At 35.2% G+C, this 24,775-nt stretch overlaps 1 protein-coding gene across 1 annotated transcript; it reads right to left on the reverse strand.

Moving 5' to 3' along the window:
- Positions 1-230: 230 nt before the first annotated feature.
- LOC144447791 (prolyl hydroxylase EGLN3-like) lies at positions 231-18,444 on the reverse strand. Its single transcript, XM_078137880.1, has 5 exons — positions 17,623-18,444; positions 9,002-9,121; positions 7,451-7,587; positions 7,026-7,090; positions 231-3,942 (listed from the first exon to the last, which is right to left on the reverse strand). The coding sequence occupies exons 1-5, from the start codon at positions 18,442-18,444 to the stop codon at positions 3,929-3,931; spliced, it is 1,158 nt and encodes a 385-aa protein (XP_077994006.1). The 3' UTR covers positions 231-3,928.
- Between the last annotated feature and the right edge of the window lie 6,331 nt (positions 18,445-24,775).

Below are 24,775 nucleotides of genomic sequence, written 5' to 3' on the forward strand. Positions count from 1 at the left end.
CACACACAGACACTTAGCGATGCATATATCACTACTGAACCTATCAGTTCAGTTGTGCTAAAAACTGCAAAATACTCCTGTTTCTTTGGAACTACACACTCATTTACACCACACAGATCAAGAAATAATCACTGTACACCATATTAATATTGAAGTTTTGATTAAACTTTATTTGATTATGTTGCATGTTTTAAGCTGTTATGGAAGCCATAAACATATAAACATCTTGTGTTTGTAACAACAACAAATTCAAATACTCCTTCCTCAAGTTAACCATCGACTCTCCTCCATTCATTGAAATTCATGTAAATATTTTTTTTAAACCTTTTTGTGTGCGTTAGATGCATGAAACATAAAGTAATATACACATTATATTTGAGCTATCTTTTTAAAATAAAAAAAAGGCTTCAGCTGCTCTAAGACCATGCTGAAAGTCACTTTTCATTAGTAATTTGCACGTTATGGACGTGAAAAGACTCTAATGGCAAGGCTACAAATGATTCATACTATAATGCTGACCAATGATGAAGTCTATTGAAGACACTAACCCTCTCTCACTTTAATTAAATTTCATTGATATTGAATATGTAAAATTGTCCGAAAGTCAAAAATGAAACACCTAAAGTTAGTTACATACTCATAACCATCAAACGACCATTCACAAAACAGTATACTTTTTTACACATTTGTTTTGTTTTCTTGTATTACATACAACAGATATACCAATTTTGGAGAGAAAAAAAAAGATGGCAGAGTTTTGTGTATCAACTACCAGCATTTTATGCTTAGGAGAACAGGAAAAGACATCTTGTTTTCATCATATTACCCTGGTAGTTGAAGCTTCGGTTTTCTAAGATAGACACAAACTAAAACTATTGTCACAACATGTTGATACAACAGTGATAAGCTACTGAATGGACATTGCTTTAATTATAGTCTCATTAGGGAGGTGTCTCTGAAAAGAAATATATTTAGAGTTCCATGAACTTGCAGTGCTGTTTTGGGACTTCCAATGCTTACAACACTATGTTGATTACAGGGTGATTAGAGTCACACAACAAAGGAACTACTATCACCCACTTGTGTAAACAATACTAGATTTAGTTCGTGTCCATGTTGGTAAACCGAAGGCTGGATTACCAGTGTCGTAAAGTAACAAGTAAAGACGTCATGTTTTTGTCATAACAAGTAAAGACATTACGTTTTCGCGGCAAGTAACAAGATTTCTCAGAATACGCAAGCCACACACAGTAATGTAGAAATACACATTTCTAAAAATACAGAGACATGTTTTAAAAACTTATGGAGATAAAGGGATTGGAAACGACACGGCAAGAGAGGTAATACAGAAGAAAGATTGCTAACTACATGACTATATTAGTTTTTAAAGTGTCAGGAACATCTCTTAGCTCTAGATAATATGGCAGTCTCGGTATATATATATATATAAGGATATAGTTAGTCAAGACAAGAAGTACAGCTACACCTTATCAATTATGAGATGTTGAGTAAATTTGAACCAGAGAAATTAGACCATGGCTTGTTTACCCATTGTCAGGAATATATTATAAATGTATTTAGATTGAGATCCTACATATTTCATCAAAATAAACAAAATTACAATAAATTACTAGGAATTTGTCTAAATTTGAGGTACTCGGTAAGTTATCACTCGGTGGATGGAAAATGCCATTCCCTGTGATCTGACTCGATTCATCAACACTATATGGTACTGTTAATAGTAAGTTATCACTTGGTGGATGGATGCCGTTCCCTGTGATCTGACTTGATTCATTGATGATATACTATATAAACATATCCAATAAGGAATCATTTCTACTCTCAATACATTCTCTGATTTCACTACACTTCACTGAAGTACTACAAGTTTTTGTCCCAGCATGTCCAAAGAAAATATCATTGAAAGAATTCCCCTAAGCTTCATATAACCTGTGAAACTGGAAATAAAATACTACAAATGGTGTCAAAGCAAAACTGCTTACCTTGCTTACACTGAAAAATAGGTAATGTTTAAGTGGCCATATGGATGAGGTTGGGCATTTATTTTGGATTTTCAATTTTATAAAGCAATTATATCATGGCTTCCTTCTTGAAAATCAACGTGAAACATCATATGCTAAGTCCTTGTTTGTAACTCAATAGATTGCAAATGATTAATGAATGTGTAAAAGGTTTGTTATTGTGTGTACAATAACAAACATTTCACACACTTTTTTTTTAGCTTTTGCAAACTTGCTGTAACCATTGACTTTTGGATCAACAAACTGAAACTCTAGGGCTATGGATCATTCTGTTTTATACCAACATTTGTACACCTATATTCTTATACACAACCAGGATACCTTATCTGGTCACCTACAGGAAAATTCCTACCTAACATCGCACCAATGCCCAACTCTTTCATTATACATGTAATGGCTTTTGATAAAGAAAGGATCATTTTATTTTGCCTCGGTAAACTATTGATCCAAGACACTTCATTGATCATACCAAATATCTCATGAATTTTGTGAACATTTTTTGAGTGTTGGTCTTCAGACCAAAATAACATGTTATGACCCAACTCACATACATAGGATGTGACTGTTTTGCTTTGAAAAATTTAAACTAGTTACCCCATGTAGCATCCCCTTGACAATCTGTCGGCAGTTTTTGACTTGAAGTCACACACACGCACGCTTTACCATTCCTATAGCCCTAACGAACCGTATACTTCATTATGCTGAAATGAATTGGTAGTATGTACATGCATATATACATACATACCAGTGTGCCCTCAAATGATAGCCAAATATTGTTGTTGTGAGTCAAAATGAGAAAAGCTGGGATTTCTTGTGAGTCATCACATAGTAAGAAATAGGGGAACACCAAATTATGGTGTGTCACTACAAATTGTGTGCGTTAGTGGCGTGTCATATTGGTTTAGAGGGCACACTGATACATACATACATACATACATACATAGAGCTGAATATCTGGACTGTGAAGCAGCATAAATGTAAACAAAAAATTTAAAAACTCCATTCATGTACTATATATGGTTAGCATCATATAATGAAAATAGTTTTTACAAAACTTCTGCTATTTAAATATATTGAGTCAAATTGATAATGAAATAGTTAGCGGGATTCCTTTTGTTGGGAATATTGTTTGTGATTGAAGAGTAAAATCTCCAAGAGAATCCAAAGTCATCTCAGCAAATGTCTTTCTCATTTTGCTCAAAGTTTGAAACTTGCAAATATGTTTGTAGATACTGAACTGATAAATATAGCAGTTGATGGTTCTGTTAAAAGTCCAAAACTTGCACATAAGTTTATAGATACTGCTGCAATCCATTTAGTCAGATGAAATGATACATAGCAGTTAGGTTTCTAAAAGTCCAAAACTCGCACATAAGTTTATAGATACTGCTGCAATCCATTTAGTCAGATGAACTGATACATAGCAGTTAGGTTGCTGATAATTCTGCTAAAAGTCCAAAACTTGCACATAAGTTTATAGATACTGCTGCAATCCATTTAGTCAGATGAACTGATACATAGCAGTTAGGTTTCTAGAAGTCCAAAACTTGCACATAAGTTTATAGATACTGCTGCATTCCATTTAGTCAGATGAACTGATACATAGCAGTTAGGTTGCTGATAATTCTGCTAAAAGTCCAAAACTTGCACATAAGTTTGTAGATACTGCTGCATTCCATCTCAATCAGATGAACTGATTATTGTGCACCCAGATTGATGGTAGTACACTCCAGTCGTCATATTTCGTTGAGTCAATGAGTAAATAAAGTACAGTACATGAAATCAATTGTTAATTCTGTACACACACAACAGGGTACGCTGGAAGAATGTTCAATTTTTCAGAATGATGAGGATGAATGTATTTCCATTGTCTCAGTAACTTCACTTTACTGTCCTCCAACTGTCAAAGAACAATTACAAAAAAACAAAATTGTTAATAATATCATATAGTATAATAGTCCTTCTTTATTCCAATAACAGAACATACCTCATTTATCCCCAAAGCCAGAGGAGGGTTACAGAAATACATAAGAACGAATAAAAGTTAATGAAGACAATGTCGATAGTTTCTTGTTACTCATTTCCTTCATCCTAACATTTGATCTACTTACGATCAAATTATTTCTCTAAGAGGCAAAATGTCAGATGCCAGTCTCAGAAAGGGTTTGATTTGACAGCAAGAATCTGTGAAGGCTTTCACAGAAGTAACGTAATTCATGAAGCACCATGTGGCAAACAACAGCTGCTACATACTAGGCAAACAACAAATTATACAAAATATGTTTGAAGGAAACATCCTGACAAGAAATGTCACTTTATTTTCAGATACAGACAGCTAGCTGTACTATAACCACTGCAACTTGACATGCAAGGTAGTCTGTTTTCAGATGTAGACAGAAATCAAATGTTATCGATGCAACTAAACAAAAAATGTGACTTTATGTTCAGATGTAGACAGCTAGCTACCTGTACACTGTAACTCACGCAACTTAACAGGGTTTGTTTTCAAATGTCATCAGTGCAACTATTCAAAAACTGAAAAATGTTTCACATGCAGACAGTTATCACATAATATGACCAATGCAAATTAAGAAGAAAACTAGACTAAGTTTATTTTCACGCATTCACAACTGACGTATAATGTGACGAATGCAACTAAACAAGAAAACTAGTTTACTTTCACGCATACACAACTAACATATAAATTGTGACCAACGCAAAGAATAGAATAATATCATTGGCAGAGATGACGACTTTCATCTGAAAACACTAATTTATCATTCCTATAGCACACCATATGAATCACTTCGAGAACTAAACTGGAAACATTCACTCAAAAAGAAAATAAATAAAGAGGAGAAAGTAGGCTGGATAAGGCATATACGAGACATAACAGAAGTAGGCCACAGCACATCCTGTGTACCCTTCCAACTACTAGTATTACTTTTTTTAATATGACTGCACCTATACTCATAACTACATTTATAAAAACTATACCACTCCTTACATATAATACAAATAAAATAGCTTTCACGGACACTATTTTTATGTTCATTGTATTCTCACTCCATGCCTGAAATTTATGACTACAATTATTGTATTCACTTTCAGCATACATGGGAAGGTATTTTAATGTACTGTAGTACGCAATTTACAGCTTGGCTGTCCAGTAAACCTTTTCTGGTAACGACAATACCGCCCATGTGTCATTACATACCGCTTTCCAATGCATCAAATAGCACTTTTTTATGACACCTGTATTTTCTTTAAAGACACACACTTAATTTTTTTTCATTGTAAGTGCAAGAATTCTGTATATTTTTATGGTATAAACCATAACATGGTGTAAAGTCCCTATGTGAATACCCCAATTTCGTAGCTTGTGTACCAAAACGGACTAGGCAGGGTCAGTGCTATATATAGTATATGATTTATGATGCCTTACAGGCTTGCTCATGAAAACTCTGACTCGCCACTTGGTAAGTCATTTAATTATCAGTAGACCAATCTCTAGCTACATTGTATTATTTTAGACCAACATACATGTATTCCCTTGCATATACTCATGTCTCAGTGTTATGTGTACTAAAACATGAGTGCCACGTAGAAACAGTCTAACTCAAATCCTGAGCTTACTTTGCTTCATTTTGGGTCAACTGACAGGTCAAAGGTCATCCCCATGACTTATGGCCTCTGACAAATTATCACTCTGCAGGGAAAATTATGTTGGGACATATGATGTCAAGTCTTTGCCTCAACTGAGCAAAATACCGCAAAACCACACTTTAGCAACACTGGGCAAAATCTGTGCATGGGTGTCAAATGTTTCTGAAAAGCAATGAGCCATGACAACACTAGAAGGGTTTAAGAATGGAGCCTGTGTCTTGTCAGATCTCCTACACACAGTATAAATTGGCCAATATTGATTATAACTCTATTTTTCATACTCAATTTTTTTCTTAAAAAGATCAATTTGTTGACTTATCCCACTTTTAGTTTTAATAGTACAGGAGTATGATGATTCATGACTTGGAAGAACTCAAACTGACAGGCTCACAACTGAGGTTATTGGTGGGTACTTGTATGAGCTATAACATTTTGTACACATACTCATAATTTTTGTGAGCGGTCATTCAGCTATGAATCACAGTGATTCATTGTTTCAGTCAGTTGGATACAAAATCAACAAGAAATTTGACTGTAGTCCTATTTGAAACCATAATGGTCTCTCCACTATGTGAAAAATGTACTCGAGAGAAAAGTCTGCTTTGTATCAGGATTCAAAAAACAATCAAATGTTATTTTGACTTTCCGGTTTCACAAACAAACATTTTAAATTTATTTTTATACCATGGCCTACTTTTCAAAGACGGACATAATTTGTTGGACCCTTAAAGGTATTTTCTCTAAATAGGGGTAACTATAGGACACAGACGCCCACACATACACATTGGAAACAAAGCAAAGCAAAGCACAAACACATGCAGAAGCAGCCACAGAAAGACACCATTACAGTCGTTCATTCAAAAAGATGACATTTAAAAAATCGGTGCCATGTGCTATGGCAGACAGGAATTACTGTTCACAGATTACCAGCTAGGGTATGTTACACAGATAGATGTAGGCTGCTGGCCTTGATTGTATCATCTGCTGTCCTCTTTTGATTTGTGGCATTAGACTGCCATAACGCTTCACTCAACTGATATGGAAATAATGACCTCAGCAAATGTAACTTCGTCTGTCTATGGACAGCCATTATACTTCACTCAACTGTCTTGTCACATATAATTACCCTCAGCAAATGTTACTTCTGTCACTGGACAGCCGTAATACTTCATTCAACTGACATGTCATGCATAGCTACCTCAACAAATGTCACTCCTCATTTTCACAACGTTTGCTTCCTTATGTGTCAAAAAATCGACCTTTGTACAAAGTTGGCAGTATTTACTGAGAAACAAGGGGACTACTTGAAACACTCACCTGTACACCTCTGCTTTGCTCTTGACCTTTCTACAGCATCAAAGTACCACACTGTGATTGCATACCTGTAAAATATCATTGAAGTACTCAATATATGCACTGCTTCTCATAAGATTGTATGGCCCTGAAAGTGTTTTTTTTTTTATCAACCGTTACAGTATCTCAAAGGTGCTAACAGACTATCTTACTCTCTGAAGACTGTAAGATTAGACAATCATTTTAGTAAAAAAGTTTATGTAAAGTTGTGGTACATATCTTGTTTACTATCTATATCAGCCAAACAAAATAAAAATAGTTTGCAGTGATATCCAAAAAATAATGTAATTGCTGTAACCAAACAAAGAATAAAAAGATTCATCCAATCCATCCACTAAGAATGGTTCCCTAAACTACCACAGAATTTGGACTAAAAGACATCTCCATACCTTGTTGCATATGCAGGTAAGACTTCATGAGGATTGCGGCGGTCTGACCAGAAAAATAATAACCTGTCAAAAATTGGTTCAATGTTGGCTACTTCACTCCTTCCCTCTGGATAAATTTTCAGTAAGCCACCAGTTTCCTGTTGTAAGATATGGAATAATGAGACAAAGTTTGCTACATTCTATATCTTCTTCATACTAACAGTTATACATTAAGGCCCACTGCAGATTAGGAAAAAAAATCTAGATGTGACCAACACTTATCTGGTAGAGCTATAGAAAAAGTTCACCTCAGAACAAAAGAATGATCCTCATAGCTCCACAAATAAAATAATAGTAATGCAAGGATCTGGGACTGAATCTCTGTCCTTTAAGAATTACCTATGTCCTATATGCATAGACGAGAAAATAGCGCCAATGGTGTCGTAGCACAACTGTATTTGGCTGTTGCTATGGACATGGTCTTGTTGCAAGGGATATTTGCATACATTTTTGGAATCTTTATTAACTTGCCTTCCCTTCCCACTTTTCATCTTTGCAATATAAACCATCATTTAGCTGTTGCTATGGGCATGGTCCAGTTGCTAGGCATATATATTTTGAATCTTTAGTAACTTACCTACCCATCCCTGTTGTCATCTTGGCAATATGCATTGTCATTTCACTGTTGCTAAGGGCGTGGTCATGGTTGCTAGGGCCATTTGTGTCAAAATGTTTTCAATAATAACTGCAGAATAATACCTCCAGAAACATCCCCACCAAGTTTCAACACATTCACCATGCAGTTTCAAGATATAAGTTTTTGACCAAAATTGAGATTTTTAGACCTAATTTGCATATCGCTTATGGGATCATCATGTTATGAATACAGGCTCATCTACACATCTCAAGATGCATCCCCATTAAATTCCAGCCCAATCTGCTCAGTAGTTTTGAAACTATATAATTTTGACAAAAGAGACACATTTTTAGAACTAATTTGAATATCGGGGGACTATCATGTCATGAACAATTCTTAATCTACACACCCCTAAGAACACTCCCAGCAAATTTCAGCCTAATCTGCTCAGTAGTTTTGGACTTATAGATTTTTGACCAAAAAGACATATTTAGCCCTAATTTGCATATCACTGAACAATTCTTAATACAAACACCTTTAAAAACGTTCCAACCAAATTTCAGATCGATCTGCTGAATAGTTTTGGAGTGTAAGTTTTTTGACCAAAAATCACATTTTTTACCCAAATCACACACTGGTAGTAAGATCATTTTGATTTGAACAATTTCCCAACTAGACACCCAGGGTAATATACCCACAAATTATCATGGCAATCGGGCCAGTGGTTTTTGACTTAAAGTTGTTTACACACACACACAGACAGACAGACAGACACTTTGCCATGCCTATAGCACTACTGAATCTTACAGTTCAGTTGTGCTAAAAACATGACATTGAGTACAAGATTGAAACAATCACATCATAGCGTAGTTTTGAAAGGAAGAGTTTGTCTCAACCTTTTGAATATAGGAAAAATATGATGACTTCACACCTACCTTGCTGTCCCAGCCTTTGTTCAAGTAGTAAATGCAAGTGATTACTCGACCATCTTCATTTGGGTTATCTACATGTTTAACATAACCTTTGCCACCACCTGGATAACATGCAACCATGGCCTGAAGACAATACATGTAATAATAATTAGGTGACATATATTTATGCAGTGACTCAGAGTGTTATATTAAAATTTGTAAACAGATAAAAAACCCTGCAAACTGTACAATTATTATTACAGGTGTTCACAGCAAAGTAAAGTACACGAAGTGTGCAATTCTGTCAGTTTCTTGAGAGGTAAACCTTTCTTTTTGCTTACTGATGATTTTACACTCTCTAAAAACACTGCATTCACTAAGTACACCAAATAGATACAAGCATACATCTATGAATAAAGACTTCATAAACTTTCCCAGCAATGAACTTTGTCAACCAATATAAATGTATGGTAGACGTTTGATGAATATTAACTTTTTAATATCACATCAAAATTTTATAACATCAAGCTGTCCAAGTTATGGTAACTCTATACTAGCTATCATATTAATAAAATCAAAATTGTCATGACATTATCCGTACTTATTTTCCAGAGGTGAATGAAAACTCAAGTCAAATTATCTTCCGATGCTCATTACAAGTGTAGATGTATGTATATATGTATGTTGTTAATTTCAAACTATCTTAACAAGTTTACTTATTATGTAAACATACCTTTTACTCAATTACATCAATTTCATGGTGTTTGCATTCAGTTATTTCATGCCAAACATTGTTGAACTGGTTTCAATTTCAATGATAGCAATGCTATTCTAATAGCTTTCAATTAACATAGTGCCTATGCCTGGCCCCACGTTAACTTTGAATAGACTAATACATTGGTAGTTGTTCTGTCAAGTCTGTTTGTCAAGTCTCTGGGCTAGGTATACATGTCAATACATGTCAATTTCTGGCACCTTGGAAAACACATCTGCAACAGTTATTTCTGAGAGTTAACCAATATTCAATACTCAAGTTTTCTCCAAAGAGAGTTCATATTTGCTTTACGTGTGTTGACATTCCTCAAGTGGCTAGTGTTAATGGTTAGTCAAGTAGTACATTACCGTAGTGTTGATGGACATCAATCAAATATACTACATCTGCACTTAGTTTTTTTGCTATTTTAAGAGTTTTACCCAATAATCATGATTTTTTTTCCTTTTTATACAAAATTTATTTTGTTACAAAAACATACAGTTTGAAGGACTATCACCACTATTTCTGCTTGGACTCCAATAATATGAGATGATATAAAAATTTCTAGAATATAATTTTCTTTCTACAAAAAAATTATGATTTTAATTTTCAGACTCAAAACATACTGTGTCATAAACATAACTTCAGAACTAAAATTGTCTAAAAATTCTATTGATCTGGATGATTACACTAATCATGAACTATTCATCATCAAGCGTAAACCTGAAAATTGTTGCTGAAGACTTATTTTTGCTTATTTTGCTAAAAAGCAAAATAGCAAAATTAAGTAGTGACTAAAATGCCTTGTGAACAGAATGTACCAGTCCCGTAATTAGTAAAAAAAATCAGTCTTTGAGAACTAGCTGAAGATTGTAAAATTGCAAAATTTTCTAGTATCGATAATATCTAGGTTTATAGTATTTTGGCTGAGGCAAAAATAAACAGCACAAAATGTGATAGATAATTACACGAACTTGTTGTTTAACACCTGTTAGCGTATGTCATGTAATAATGTAACATATTATTGAAAATTGTAGTGAAAAAGAGTTGTGGACAGCCTACCCTTTTTTATGTTTATTTAATTCACAAATTGACAATATATAGGAATGCCTGTAGAAAGTTTGGAGAGGTGTCCTCAGTATTACAGGGCTAATTCCTCAACTCATGTTTAACATTAAATTTAATTTGATATGTGATATAAAACACAAAGAGATGAAGCGAACAGCCAGCTGTAATAGTAAACCTAGAGGTAGGTATCATGTCACAGTGTACAGTCATGTACTTTATATACCACAGTGAAGTAGGATAGGACATTTTGGACTATCTTGAGGAATGATGTGAATTGGACAGCTGCATATTGAAAAACTGTCACAATCCCCACCAGTATGGTTGATTCTCTTCAAAGACAACATACCACAGTGAACAATTACTCATTTCCACGTTACGTGGAACCTGTTTCCATCCATTTGACCATTTTTTTTTACAGAAACATTTTCCTTTTTCTTCTCCTTGTGGTACAGTCTTAAATAATCACATAAATTATATGCGTTCCATATTTTATTGTTTCCTGTGTAAATTACTTTTTTAGATTTAGAGTTTGATGTTTTGAAGTGACTGGTCTTTCGTATATTTGTATCCTGTATGACCCTCACCTCTATCTTTGATAAAGTTCAGTCTCCGGACATGCTTTCTGCACGTCCACACTATAAAACCATAAAATTGAGGCTATTCTAATAGAATGTCACCACCCACACTTATTGACCTGCAGGGCAGAGAGACACACACTAGTGAGAAATCCGTGTCCGTGAAATCAGTCTGTGGTAGTTTCAAGGATTTTCTTTTTTCACGATGATTCACTCTTCATTTATCAAAACTGTTTTCCATCAAGCATGATGTCAGTTTGTCATGCGACACTGACTAGCTGATCATCAAAAGTAACATCAAGTTAAATTTAGTAGACAAGTATCATGTGTGAACTAATCGTACGTGGACTGAAATGTCATTTCAAATTTAACCAAAAATCTAAATTATCACACAGCAAATAATATAACAGTAATTACACTGTAAGATAATTTGGATTTTTGGGCTCCAATATGCAAAATAATATTGATTTCATCTTGATTTCATAATTATCACCATTAAAGCATTTTTCTGTTTAAAATCCAAAAATAAAATATGCTCTTATTAAATACTAGGTAGTTATAAACTTCAATTTCCGCTGAAGACAACATGAAAGTAATGGCATTTATATTTACACTCTTCTGTCCTTAAACATGGAAACTTATTTTAGGGTCTTCAGTCATTATTTAATATTGTCAGTTGGTAACAAATTCAAAATGTCAAAAAAATTAGCTTGGATAGATTTAGATTTAAATATTTATTGTTTTTATGACACAAGACTACAAGAAAAAAACATGATTAGTTGCAACAAGGTCTTTTAATGACACAATTGCATATTTCACTTTCGTTACCAACTATAAAATTTCATCTATGATAAAAAAAAAACCCACTAAATTAATGACTACAAAATTTTCAGTTGTTCACATCATTTTGAGTTACCTATTTTCTTCCTTTTAAAAATGTGTTTGCAAACTTTTATATTTAATAATGCACTACAATGTTGATGTTGCATTTGAGGAAGCAGTTCAGTCACTAGACAGATGTGTTTGTTATTTCAGGGGGAGTGAAGTAAATTGTTGGAATATCTATAAACAAAACATACTGCGAGTGTGCACGTAGTCACATCAGATGTAGCTATCAGTCATATCATCATTTACATTGTTAGAATAAACTCACAAATTTCAACAGACATATATTATACCTAATTCAAAAGGTTCCAACTTATATGTACAATTAATGTACTTCGAACAGCATATTGCCAACTTTACACTATACTGGACCACACCATTTCAAGTTCAACCCACAAATATGGTAACCTGGCCCAGATAAATTCAAGTACGGATATTCAAAACAGGATTCCCAAAACAGTGGTACAATGGAATGAAAGATGTTTTCATAAAATGATAGAAAGTGTGTTAACCATGACATACGTACTGATTAATGTACATACAATTTAAATCAAGAGAAACCAGCTGTATACTTAAATTAAATTCAAATTTAAGCCAATTCTTTACTTATTTTTTGTTTTATTACATTTATTGTAATGTATTTGAACAGGGTGCAACATTATACATCAGCTTTGGTTAACATTACATATTAAAGGAAGCACAAGTCAGTTGGGATTAATGCCCACTGCATGGTGGGGGTGGGGGTGGGGGGGGGGGGTTGAAACAAAAAATTGCTGAAAATAGTTGCATTGTCTATAGTTTCTTTATTTCATAGTAGAAAACAGATGTTGATGAGAACAGCTATGACAACATCTGAGTACTTTATATATACGTTTTTTATATCTTACATGAACCTTCAAGGCTTTTATGTTATCATGTGGGTCATTTATGAACATAAAATCTATTGTCTAGTCTTTCGAAAGCACAGAATGATGTAGCCTTGAAGCATTCTTATTCAAAGATGTATAATTTATGATGTCTTTACATCACTACAAAATCCACTAAATACAAACAGCAAGTCTACACAAAGAGTTTGTTGTTTTTATTTCTATCAGTATGAGTATTTACCAATTTGCCTTCAGAAAAAGAAAAGTAGATCATCTGCTTGCCTTGACCTGACAGCAGTACTAGCTATAATAAATGTTGGGTCAGGTTATACATGTACACATGTAGTAAATTGTGCGGTGTCATGGCTGCATCGATCAAGACTGTTTTACACATCAGTTTCATCCATACACATCATCTATATTTAGAAATCCTGTGTTATTTCCTTCTTAATACATGTACACTTTATTTCGTAAATTTTCCTAATGTTGTTTTCCTGTTGTATTTCAGTGAGACAACAATGTTTGCCTTTTGATTCTAAACAGAAACCAGTATTTATGTGTCTGTCTATCATTATATTGTCAAAATAGAAAGCTTTGTAAGTCATTAATGCTGTATTTATTAGTACGTGTCCACTGTTAGACACGTGTTCATGTCATTTTTTATCTTCTCCACTGCTTGGGTTTACAATGGCCCTTTTGCATACTAACACTGTATATCCACACGAACTTAGAGGATTCATAGGGAACTGTGTTTGTGGCATTGAAAGGAGGCACACATAGAGGTAACCAACCCAAATTTAAGCAAAGTTTCTCAACTGATCACTACACAAATAATGACTGAATGTATAAACAACAGGAAATCTGTAATATCAGCTGGATTTCCTCTTCTCTCATCAGCAATATCAAAATTCTTAATGCTCTGGAATGAAAAGGTTTTGTTCTGCCTCTACTTATGAAATGTTTTTGAAAATATTTTAAAAGGTAACCAAGCCGTACACCATTTCACAAAACATAAACACTATCCGTATTTGGATAAAGGGTGTGATAGGTTAAGGCTACCAGGTAAGTCAAACAATATACCACCACATAAAGATCAGGACTAAGGTGTCACTTTGATTATGTTTGCGACTTAAATTTTTTATCAAAAGATGCTAAAAGTGTACAACTACAACTTTGTGTATTTGCCTTGCCTGGAAATAATTGACACAACAAATACTGAAGTACACGTTTGACCATTGACAGTGGATGAGTCATTATAGAACAGTGTCAGACCATTATATCCATGATATCTGCATTGTGTTGACAAACATCCTTTGTAAGACAACCACTTCCCAGTAGCAAACATTGGGCATGGGAAAATGGCAGAATTACAAATACGGTACTGACCAGCCTTGACCTCTAATCAGCACAAAGTCACCCATTATTTACATGGCATTACACACACAGTACTTAACTGTCAGCAATATAGTACATTACAGAAAACATTGTTAGAAAATTATGCCAAGCTACCCTCACTTTCTACATTATTTATCATTCAACCACTGCAAAATAAACAATGTATTTTCACTACTGGTTTAAAATTGCAAGATTTTTCCTCAAAAATTTATCTTTTATTTTTATGACTTAAAGTAAATAAACTACTATAACAAAAAACTCTTCACTGCTCAAGATTAAATCACAAAGTTCCATTCATTCTGACTATGAACCAGGTAAGCATGGGTTTTTTGCAGTAGCCTATCCAACTCAACGTAGTGGGTGGACAATGAACAGCATTATACCATGATGCACAAGCAATTTAGAACTAACAATATGGAATATATTCTCTGTTCATTCTATGTCACGACAACACATATCTACATCACTGGTTTGCCTGTGTTCCAAATATGAGTCAAAACATTCAAAGTTGCCATTCCTTTGCCTGAATTTTCTTTGATATTACTGCCACTGGTATAAATTATGTTATTCTCCAATATTTTTTCTTCATTCAGCCAGAAACTACTAGTGACCTAAAAGGTTGTCACTAGTTGCTTCTAAACTAAACTAGAAGTACTAAATACTACTACAAATAATTTACTAGTAGTGTAAATACTAGTAGTGTAAATTCTAGTGACCTAAAGGGTTGTCACTAGTTGCTTCTAGCAACTCATAGTGACAAAGGCCCCTTAGGTCACTTGTATTTTCCTTGGCTGAATGAAGAAAAATATTGGGGAATAACGTCAAACAGTGCAGATAGCAAAGTCTCAGGGATATGAAATTTGAGTCCCTCGGTTTGAATTATTAGCTCTGGCAAAAATTTTATTGGCATCTTAATGGGAATACTCATTTTTATTGGAAAAATATTTTTTTCATTTTTCATGAGTTCAAGTTACATATACACATAATTGGACACTGGCAAAGCATTTGATATTCACATTGGTACAAACATTGCATTTGTAATTGTTTGCCAAATACACTATTTTCTGAAAGCATACAAAATGATCAACTGAATGGTTAGACTTGTTTGTTACCATGGTAACCTATTCAAACTATAGCACAACTGTCATCATGACCTGACCTGCCATTGGCATGACCTCATGTGATCTACACTGTTAGTCTGCTTTGTGCCAATGTCCACAAAACTGTATTCTTGCATACAAATGAGAAACTTGGACCTACACTTTCATTATTCACTCTAAGGAAGTTTTAACTATACTGTATTCTAAGTTGAAATTCTTTGAAGAAAATTCCACGAACATAGGTTACCTATTTATCATCAGTTTAAATCAAGTGATGAAGTATCCACACTGATGCCAATCTATTATTCACAGCTACCCGTATCATGTACTTCCAGTATGCTCATTAAGTAAATATTCCAAAGTCTAACACTTAGCAGTATAGACATCATTTCATGACGTCATAAATAAGTTTTTCTAATAAATCATACTTTTGTACTCAAGCTTTTTATATACTTTTCATAAACAATTTAAAAACAGTAACTATCTTCATACCAGTATCTTATCAAGTTATGTGTAATAATTTTGTTTGAAAAACAATGATTCTAAATTTCAGTGGTCCAGATCTCAATTTGGATATCTGGCTCAACATACCAGCTCAAATGACATTGTTAATTAAACCTTAGCCCTGTCTCTGAGCTAGAGTTTCATGTATCATAGGAAAAAATGTTTTTATTTTGTCAGTCTTTGACCTAGAAGCTTACCATCAAGCTTTTAGATGGACAGTCACATACATCCCTTGATAAAATGAACTGAGCACTGTCATAAATATTTCCTCTTTTTTTTTTTATCTAACTTTGTTGGCTATTTGCACGCTTAGATCTTACATTACATATTGGTGTTTGTTATATTATGCCATTCATATTCTTGAAATAGTATCATTACATTATGGATTCATGTCAGTTCATCCTCCATGGCAGGGTATTACAATAATGGTACTACAGATATGTGCATGATGTGGGTGGTTTCAGCTATGCAGTGCTAGCATGAGAACAACAGTCACCCACACCCATGCGGAGATGAGCAACTGATATCGACACTAAATGGTATGTCTCATACTGCCTCTAATTATTTCGACATCTCTATAGCATACAGTGTTAGCAAGATATCTAGGTAGGCTGGCTGTGAAGTCATGTTTTCAATTTAAGTTATTACATACTGATCACAAGAAGAACGGACAATCTAATTCTAGTAAATGAAGTCAAGACTTGGACAAATGTGTTGGGTCAAAAATGTTTCATGCTGCTATAAACTCTCGTCTCTGGGCTATCTGACACAGCATAGTGTCTTTTCTGGTTAATTAACAACATTGTCCAGCCATATAGCCAAGTCTCTGGGCTAGCTGTTATCCTCTAGGATAGTCAATTCATCTAAAACAGTATTATATTTCATTAACAATTTGCTGTTCATTCAAAAGTTATTCAAAAACTCAGAAAAAAAAACCATGGGTCATGTCAAAAACATTCTACTGTGTATTTTTCATGAAGTCTTTCAAAATTGACTGTTTTTCACTGTTTTTTTCGAAAGCTATATCATAATGATATGACATGTACCAAACAAGTTTTGTTTTTCACATTACATTCACAAGATAAATAGAAATATCTATATATAAATGTCAAAAGAGGAGGAATAATATATAACCGATACAGTAAGGAGAAACTAGGCAATAGCACTGACTGACTGACTTTGCTGTTTTATATCATATTATGGTTTTCAGTGACACATTACAGTCCCAATTCTCTACTACTGTACTGTTTACAATACATCCAGAATTGTTTCAAGTTTCGTCTAGGGTAAACTTATTAAATCGTTTCGTATTATGACAGTCAGAGAAAGACCCCCAAAAAAGTACATCCAAGGAGGTGCCGCCATGGTACATTCAAAACATGTCCTACATCCATGTTCAAATCAACAAAGAATATAATATGCCCGTACATATATACTAGTACCTAGCGGAAAAAAAGAGAGTAAAAATAGCAAACATATCTGATTGTATTCTGCTTACCTTCGTTCTCCCCCTGACCGAATACTGCTTTAGTTGAGTCTCGGCGTTCATAACCAAAGTGTCCATACTAGAAATCAAATGTGAAATTGCCTTGCACCCATGTTCATTGCCGTCAACCCATACGATTTTGTCGCCTCGTATTTTCTGGGCTGATCCACCACTCCTTGTGCTCACCAACTGCCCTTCTTGGAAACGCCCATGTTCGTGTAGTTCATAAACTTCATCTAAAATATTCTCGCCGACTTTGTCTCCGAGAAAATTGTCTACAACACATATCCCGTGCTTGTTAAGGCAGTTGACAATGTATGGTATTAAATCAGGGCGAAATCTGTTATTATCTGAAGGCGTTTGAATGACTTCGTCATCAGAGCTGGAAGTTTGGGTTGGTGCACGGTTAAAGCCCATGTTGTTGAATGGAGTTTGCTGGTCGTCAATTGGCGTTAAATTGTACGATGGAGACCTGTGAAAACCGGTTTCATTTGAACCATATAATTCTTCAGATTGCACTCTTTGAATGTGTTGCGTTATTTTGTTTTGAACTAGTCGCTGAGTGTTCAGGTGATGGTGTCTTCCGCTCCCGTTTGATCTCTGCGTTGTTGTTATTGTTGTTCCGGGTGTTGATGTTGAATGACTGTCGCTGGGTGATCCAATGCTGAAATGCGGTCCGCACGCCTTTTTATGTGTCTTCCAATCTGATTGTTGGTGTTCACGACAGCAATACCACGTACTTTTGCATCGGGAACACAACTTCAAGTTTTCTAGTGCTCCACACAGTTCACAAAAACTGGAGGTCACACGTGCGTCACGTAGACCGTCCGCCATCTTAGCTGAAAACAAGGACACTGATAAAATTACTTCTTTTACAGTGCATCATTTCAAGTATTCCACATGTAAATTATTAACAGTTTTTATCTTTTAATTTTTTTTAAATAGTATATTATTGCACTAAACTTTTTAAAATCTTCAATTGAGTTTAAAATAGTTATTACGCACATAATATTTTTCTAAAAGAGGAAATCACCAACCATTTCACACGTCTTTGATGAGCTAAAAATACAACAATACGTTCTGTACTTAACCACAACAAGGCAGGGCTTCGTTTGAATGAAATTTTGCAAAACAAACGCCCCGACTCAGCTCAGTGAGTGACTGTACTCGTACTTGGCGCACACCGCTGTACACGGTCTACGGTACGTCTTTTATCGTTCGACATATATCTGAAGAAGAAAATTCAAGATTACGAAGCATTTTCATTTCATTTCGTACGAAGTATAAAAAATAATCATCTGATGCCAACATTTGGTTAAATATTGTCTCAAATTATCAATGAATAAAGGCGTGCACATATCGTATAGTGCAGTGTACGTGCAAAATTTCGCATCTTTGAAAGGTCACGACCTTTGCGGGTAATCAGTCAGCCATGCTCTGTAAGTGTGAAACAACGCGTACACAGTAATTAAGTACGGCACGATTTGCATCAAATGCTTTAACCAATATGTACACAAACACTATTTTAGCGTGATAACATGCAATGATGTAAAACTTTGAAATTTGGTATAGTTCTGGATTGCTAGGCCCAGGGTACTTTAGACTTCCATGTTTAGACCTAGTGTCGTGATACTATACACCATTCCACGGACTCTACACGTACACCCGAAGCAACTTATGCATAAAATAAATCAGTCAATTTGTGTTTCGGATAAGCTGTAATTATTCGTTTGTGATATTTTGCGTACCATAAGCCGTACTTTTAAGTAACATTTTATTTGTTTTCTGTCATTTATCCTTTACAAAATGTTTTATTCTTTGCCATGCCTACGCCGTTCTTTGTAAGCTTTGTAATTTTTGCCGATTTTCCTCAACACGACTCCTTTTAATTATAGCCTATATGCGAGCTGGCTATTTGAAACATTTCAACTTTTCACAAAAGGTAAACATTGTCCCATTTCTTTAACATGTTTGAATCGATAAATATGGGTAGTGTCGAGTTCTTGGTGTCCAGCTAGCTGCAATGTTTTTAAAGCTTTTTTTCGTTCCGTCTATTAACCAAAAGTTTTTCGGTTAAAATACGGAACGAAAAAAGCTAAAAAAAAAATTAAAAAAAACAGGGGGAAGGGGGGGGGATAACTCAAAATCAAAACTAACGCTACAATCATTGCCGCTGGATGTCCGGTAGGATAATTGCGTGATTTGTCATCCTTGCCTTATCCTTCGGGCGATTCATGACTTGTAAAGTCGGACCAGATTCTAATACCACATTTCTTGAAGTAATTTCCAGGGAGAATTTTGATTGATTTGATCAAAGGGGGGTCAGGTCAGGTAAAGTTCCCGTTCAATAAAATACGACTTCCGTCGACCCTGAACTTCATCTTAGACCAACGTGTTTATCGAGCCATGACGGTTTAGCAGGTGGTCTGGTCATGGTAGATATCGTATACAAGTGGACGCAAGTGCAGAGTATTAAAATGTGACGGCGTATTCTATATTGATTGTCCTGTGGTAATGTTTTCCATAATATATGCCTATCAATGGATGTATCGGCACAGGGAGCCCAGGAACCGTGTTACAAATGAATAAATATATATGTAAACAAACAAACAAACAAACAAACGAACAACATACACCTGTACACTATGTTTCTACATTTACTACAATACTCATTCTCGCAAGCCAGAGTTGTTATTTCTAAAACACTGGCAAAAATGAGACATCAGAACTGTAGGAGGCTCGTTAAGAACGTTGCCGTAAAACAGACTGTGGTTTGCGACGATGTACAATACTATACTCGTAGTACATGTATATTAGGTAATTATCCATGAGTTTAAAATTATATGTCATTACATTTCACCCAGGTGCTGATAAAATTGTCATTTACTGTTTTATGTTTGGATTAAATACCTTTCCCCCTTTTCGTGAATGATTTTACCTCCGTCGACGGGATTTGAAGGTATTTTTCCAAGAATGTTTGTTTAAACCGTTTCTTTATGTTTGCGCATGTGCAACAGCATCGTTTTCTAACTTATTCCGTCATGTGTCTTCGTGTAGACGGTCAAAAAGATTTTCGATATATCGTGAAAACACATGGAAACAATAATATTGATTTTTTTTTAGTTTTTATTTGAAAATGTCGTAGTGTAAACAGCCTCAAAAGAACAAATTATGCATGTAAGCCAAGATGTAACGTAATTTTTAATTAAATTGACACATTTAAATTCTGATTCAAGGCCAATTTACACGATGCCGTTTTCAATCAAATGAAAAGCGCAACTACGTGTATGTCGTTACATTTGCACCTACCGTCAACACCGAGACGACAAAAATGCACATGAAAACGCACTGATTTGACTGAGTACAGCTTTTGGTGTGACGTTGTTGTGGTATATTTACTATCAATATATTATCTGTACCGAGTTAGTAGCAGGCCACGTCAGAAACTGACAACATAAGTCGTATTGGTAAATCATGTATAACATTCCATTTATTCATTCATTTATGTTTTTTCTTGTTTATATCTCTGTACGCAGTAAGCTTAACTGTTAATGTTTTGCTCGTACAAGTATTTGTAAATATGTGATTTGGGCCGATGGCCTTTAAGAGCAATAAATTTTATTACATGAAACTCAACAGTTTCGTTGCCACGACGTGCTAACCTCGTAAGCAGTGTAAGTAAGCGAACACACTAAAATTATATTGAAGAAACAAATTTAAAAATGTCAGAATCTTCACGAGCATTACGATGTTGTTCATCAGTAAATTTCACGTGTTTCGTCATTTCTAATACCCGTGCTGCATGACTTCGACACCGTAGTATTTAGTGGTGTATAGAAATAAAAAAACAAAACGTTTTTTGTATTATAAATACGTTTCGAATAACACTTGTTTTATATCAATACATAAATATTTTGAGGTGTTTTGACGACTTTTACGCTGGAAAGAATCGATAAAGCAACTGATTGTAAAGTTTGTGAATTTACAAATACCTCACGGCTAAACAAAGTTTCACTATCAGAATAGAACTATTTGATGTTCTTTATTACCAGGCCAACATGATGATTTAAGAGGTATATACAAAAGGACGACTGAATCATAGTTCCGTTCGTTGTGAAACTGCACGTAGACGTAGTCGCAAGATGCCAATCATCCTCAAATGTCACTCACTTTACATGCCAAGTTAGGAAAACAAGAATTAAGTAAAGTCTAATTTCGTCATGTATTATGACGTATTTGTCTTCACCTTCGAGCTTTTGTTTGTTTTTAGGAAGCTACCTACAGTGGCCGTCGTGATGTATTGTATATAAACGGAATATGATGATTCACCTCTCTACTTGGACGCCAACATCGTAACACAAAACAAGAATTGAAAGTACTTCATTATTCTTTTAATTTAGTTAAAATCGGGTTTATCAAATCATGATAGACACTGAATTGAGAGTCAAATTCAAAGAGACTAGTTTTACTTCAATTTATCGTTGATCACAGTCCCTTCTTCTGAAAAGTTGTATAAGCTGATGTTGCCCATATGGATATTTTAAAAATTAATTGACGGATGCGGTGGCCGCGTTTAATGGTTGCTATTTTAGAAAAAACATGAAGTTGCAAGGTTACATTTATATAATTATATATGTATATATGGACGCCAATAGCCTTTTTATGGCGCTTACGATATATTCCATACAATCTCTCATATATGTATTGAACGGAATACATTGCATATCATAAGCGCCGTAAACAGGCTAAGACTCCAACGAAAGGCACATTCATTCATTCGTCAATTATGTAAAATCTCCGTTGAAAGTGTTATTTCATTCGAAACACATTCATACCAACTCCACCGACATCCATCCCTACCCTCACTCCTGCACACTCATACCAATTCCACCGACATCCATCCCTACCCTCACCGTGCCATACACTCATACCAACTCCAACGACATCCACCCCTACCCTCACCCATACACACTCACACCAACTCCACCGACATCCATCCCTACCCTCACCCATACACATTCATACCAACTCCACCGACATCCACCCCTACCCTCACCCCTACATTCATACCAATTCCACCGACATACACCCTACCCTCACTCCTGCACTCATACCAACTCCACCGACATCCACCCCTACCCTCACTCCTGCACACTCATACCAACTCCATCGACATCCATCCCTACCCTCGCTCCTGCACATTCATACCAGCTAGTGAATGTTTATGTCACGTCTACACATATCTGCAAAGAGAAGAAGTACATGTTGGGTGAATAACATACAAATTATGACAAGTTGGCTGATGTGTCACATGTTTCGTTTTGCTAAGCAATTCTTGTCATGTTTGTGTCATGCTGAATAGGCAATACAAGGTACATTTGATAATAGAGTGACATCAGACTGAATGATACGGGTGGTTACAACTTAGAAGAAATTGTTAAGGGCATATATATTAAAAGTGCATTGTATTATTTTCTTGCACGAAATTTCTTCGATACATTTTACATAAAGGTAAACTTTGTATAGATTGTCAGAAAATATTACACATAAAGAAATAGCGGGGTTTTTTTCGTTACACAGTTGATTCGTTGTTCCGTAAACGGTAAACCCAAACACCTTATATTACCAACAATTTATGTGCGACGCGTTTCATACATCGTTTTTCTCAATGTCTTTGGGGAGATTTAAAAAAAAAATAATCTCCATGTCATCCATGTATTCAAAAGGACCGATCATTTTGTGAAAATATGTTTTCAAGTTGGAGACTGTGTGTTCGAATAAATGTGTTTTTAGGTTAAATTTCACGTCTAACTTGGCGACTTTCTTAATAAGACCTTAAAAGAAAAGCCCTAGGAATGCAATAGTGTCCACTCGAGTTTCAGTTCCACTTAATCGGCAAATGGGTGAAATTACCTGCACACCTGTGTTCGTTGCGGTTTAGGGGTTTGTAGACTATAATGACACTGTAATGCGTACTAGTATATGTCTAGGTTTGTTTTAACTCAGACCACCAATATATGAGATTTTAGCGTTACGGAGTTGTGAATAAATGGCCCTACTATTGGTATGACGAGGTAGACGTGTACGTGTATTACGTGTTTTAACAAAACAGTTAGGAATATGTTAATGTTTGATATCTATATATTCTAATATGTCAAATATGACTGACGACGCCAACGCTACTAGGGATTCATGGAAGTCTGCCTTGTATTCGTGCAATCGTCCCCGTTCCCATGGTTTAGATGACTATCAAACGGTAAATGTCACCACACAATGTATGCCTTCATACTCTCTCCGAAATCAGTGGGTACACACGAACGTTTATGAACGAAAATAAAAAAATAACAAACATGGGCATTGGCACGAACGTTCTAAACGATGACAACCATCGTCGCAAATAAATTTACTGTCGATCGATTAAATAAACTTTAAAGTGTTTAGCTTAATTACACTCTGGTGGCGTTCATTGTTGCATTCATTCTACCTGTCAATTCACAACATTTAGTCTGATTTTTCCCTCCATCATAAAACTGGAGATGGGTATGGCCAACGAAAAAGTACATGTAATATAAATGAGATCCGTGCATCCATATACGATGCATGTATGTGTTCACATTAACTGTATTTGATAATAGGTGTACATGTATAGCAAAAATGTTTAGAGGTTTCAAATCGCAGGGCACAATGTTTACAAACGTAAAGCAGCACGTTGATTTAGAGTTTGGTATGGAGATTCGTTGTTAATGTTCCTTCACTCCTAATTAATCTGGAAAAGGTCGAGGCAACAGTGTTGCTTCCAATTTGCACGTACTACGTGCAAACAAAGACCGACGCCTAAAATATATCCCATTGTCGCAGACGACATAAATAATAGCGAGTACGTGAATACGATCAAAATCTCGAATTCAGCACACACAACCGCACGTAGCTAACGTTTTGTCGAAATTGATGAGAGCGAAACGATGTATGCAAATTTCTCAGCAGCACATAATCGGGCCCCACGCCCACGTAGCTAAACTTTCCGTCGCATCGAAAATGAGGACACACAGTCACACATCATGATGTAATTGTCCTATTGCTGTTAGTCAGGTAGTCAGTGTGAGCATGGAAATGGGTTATACTTCCATGATGTGAGGTTTCCATGGCTTCACCCCCTACTTTCATC

This window comes from Glandiceps talaboti, chromosome 2, assembly GCF_964340395.1.
Source record: "Glandiceps talaboti chromosome 2, keGlaTala1.1, whole genome shotgun sequence".
Taxonomy (NCBI): domain Eukaryota; kingdom Metazoa; phylum Hemichordata; class Enteropneusta; family Spengelidae; genus Glandiceps; species Glandiceps talaboti.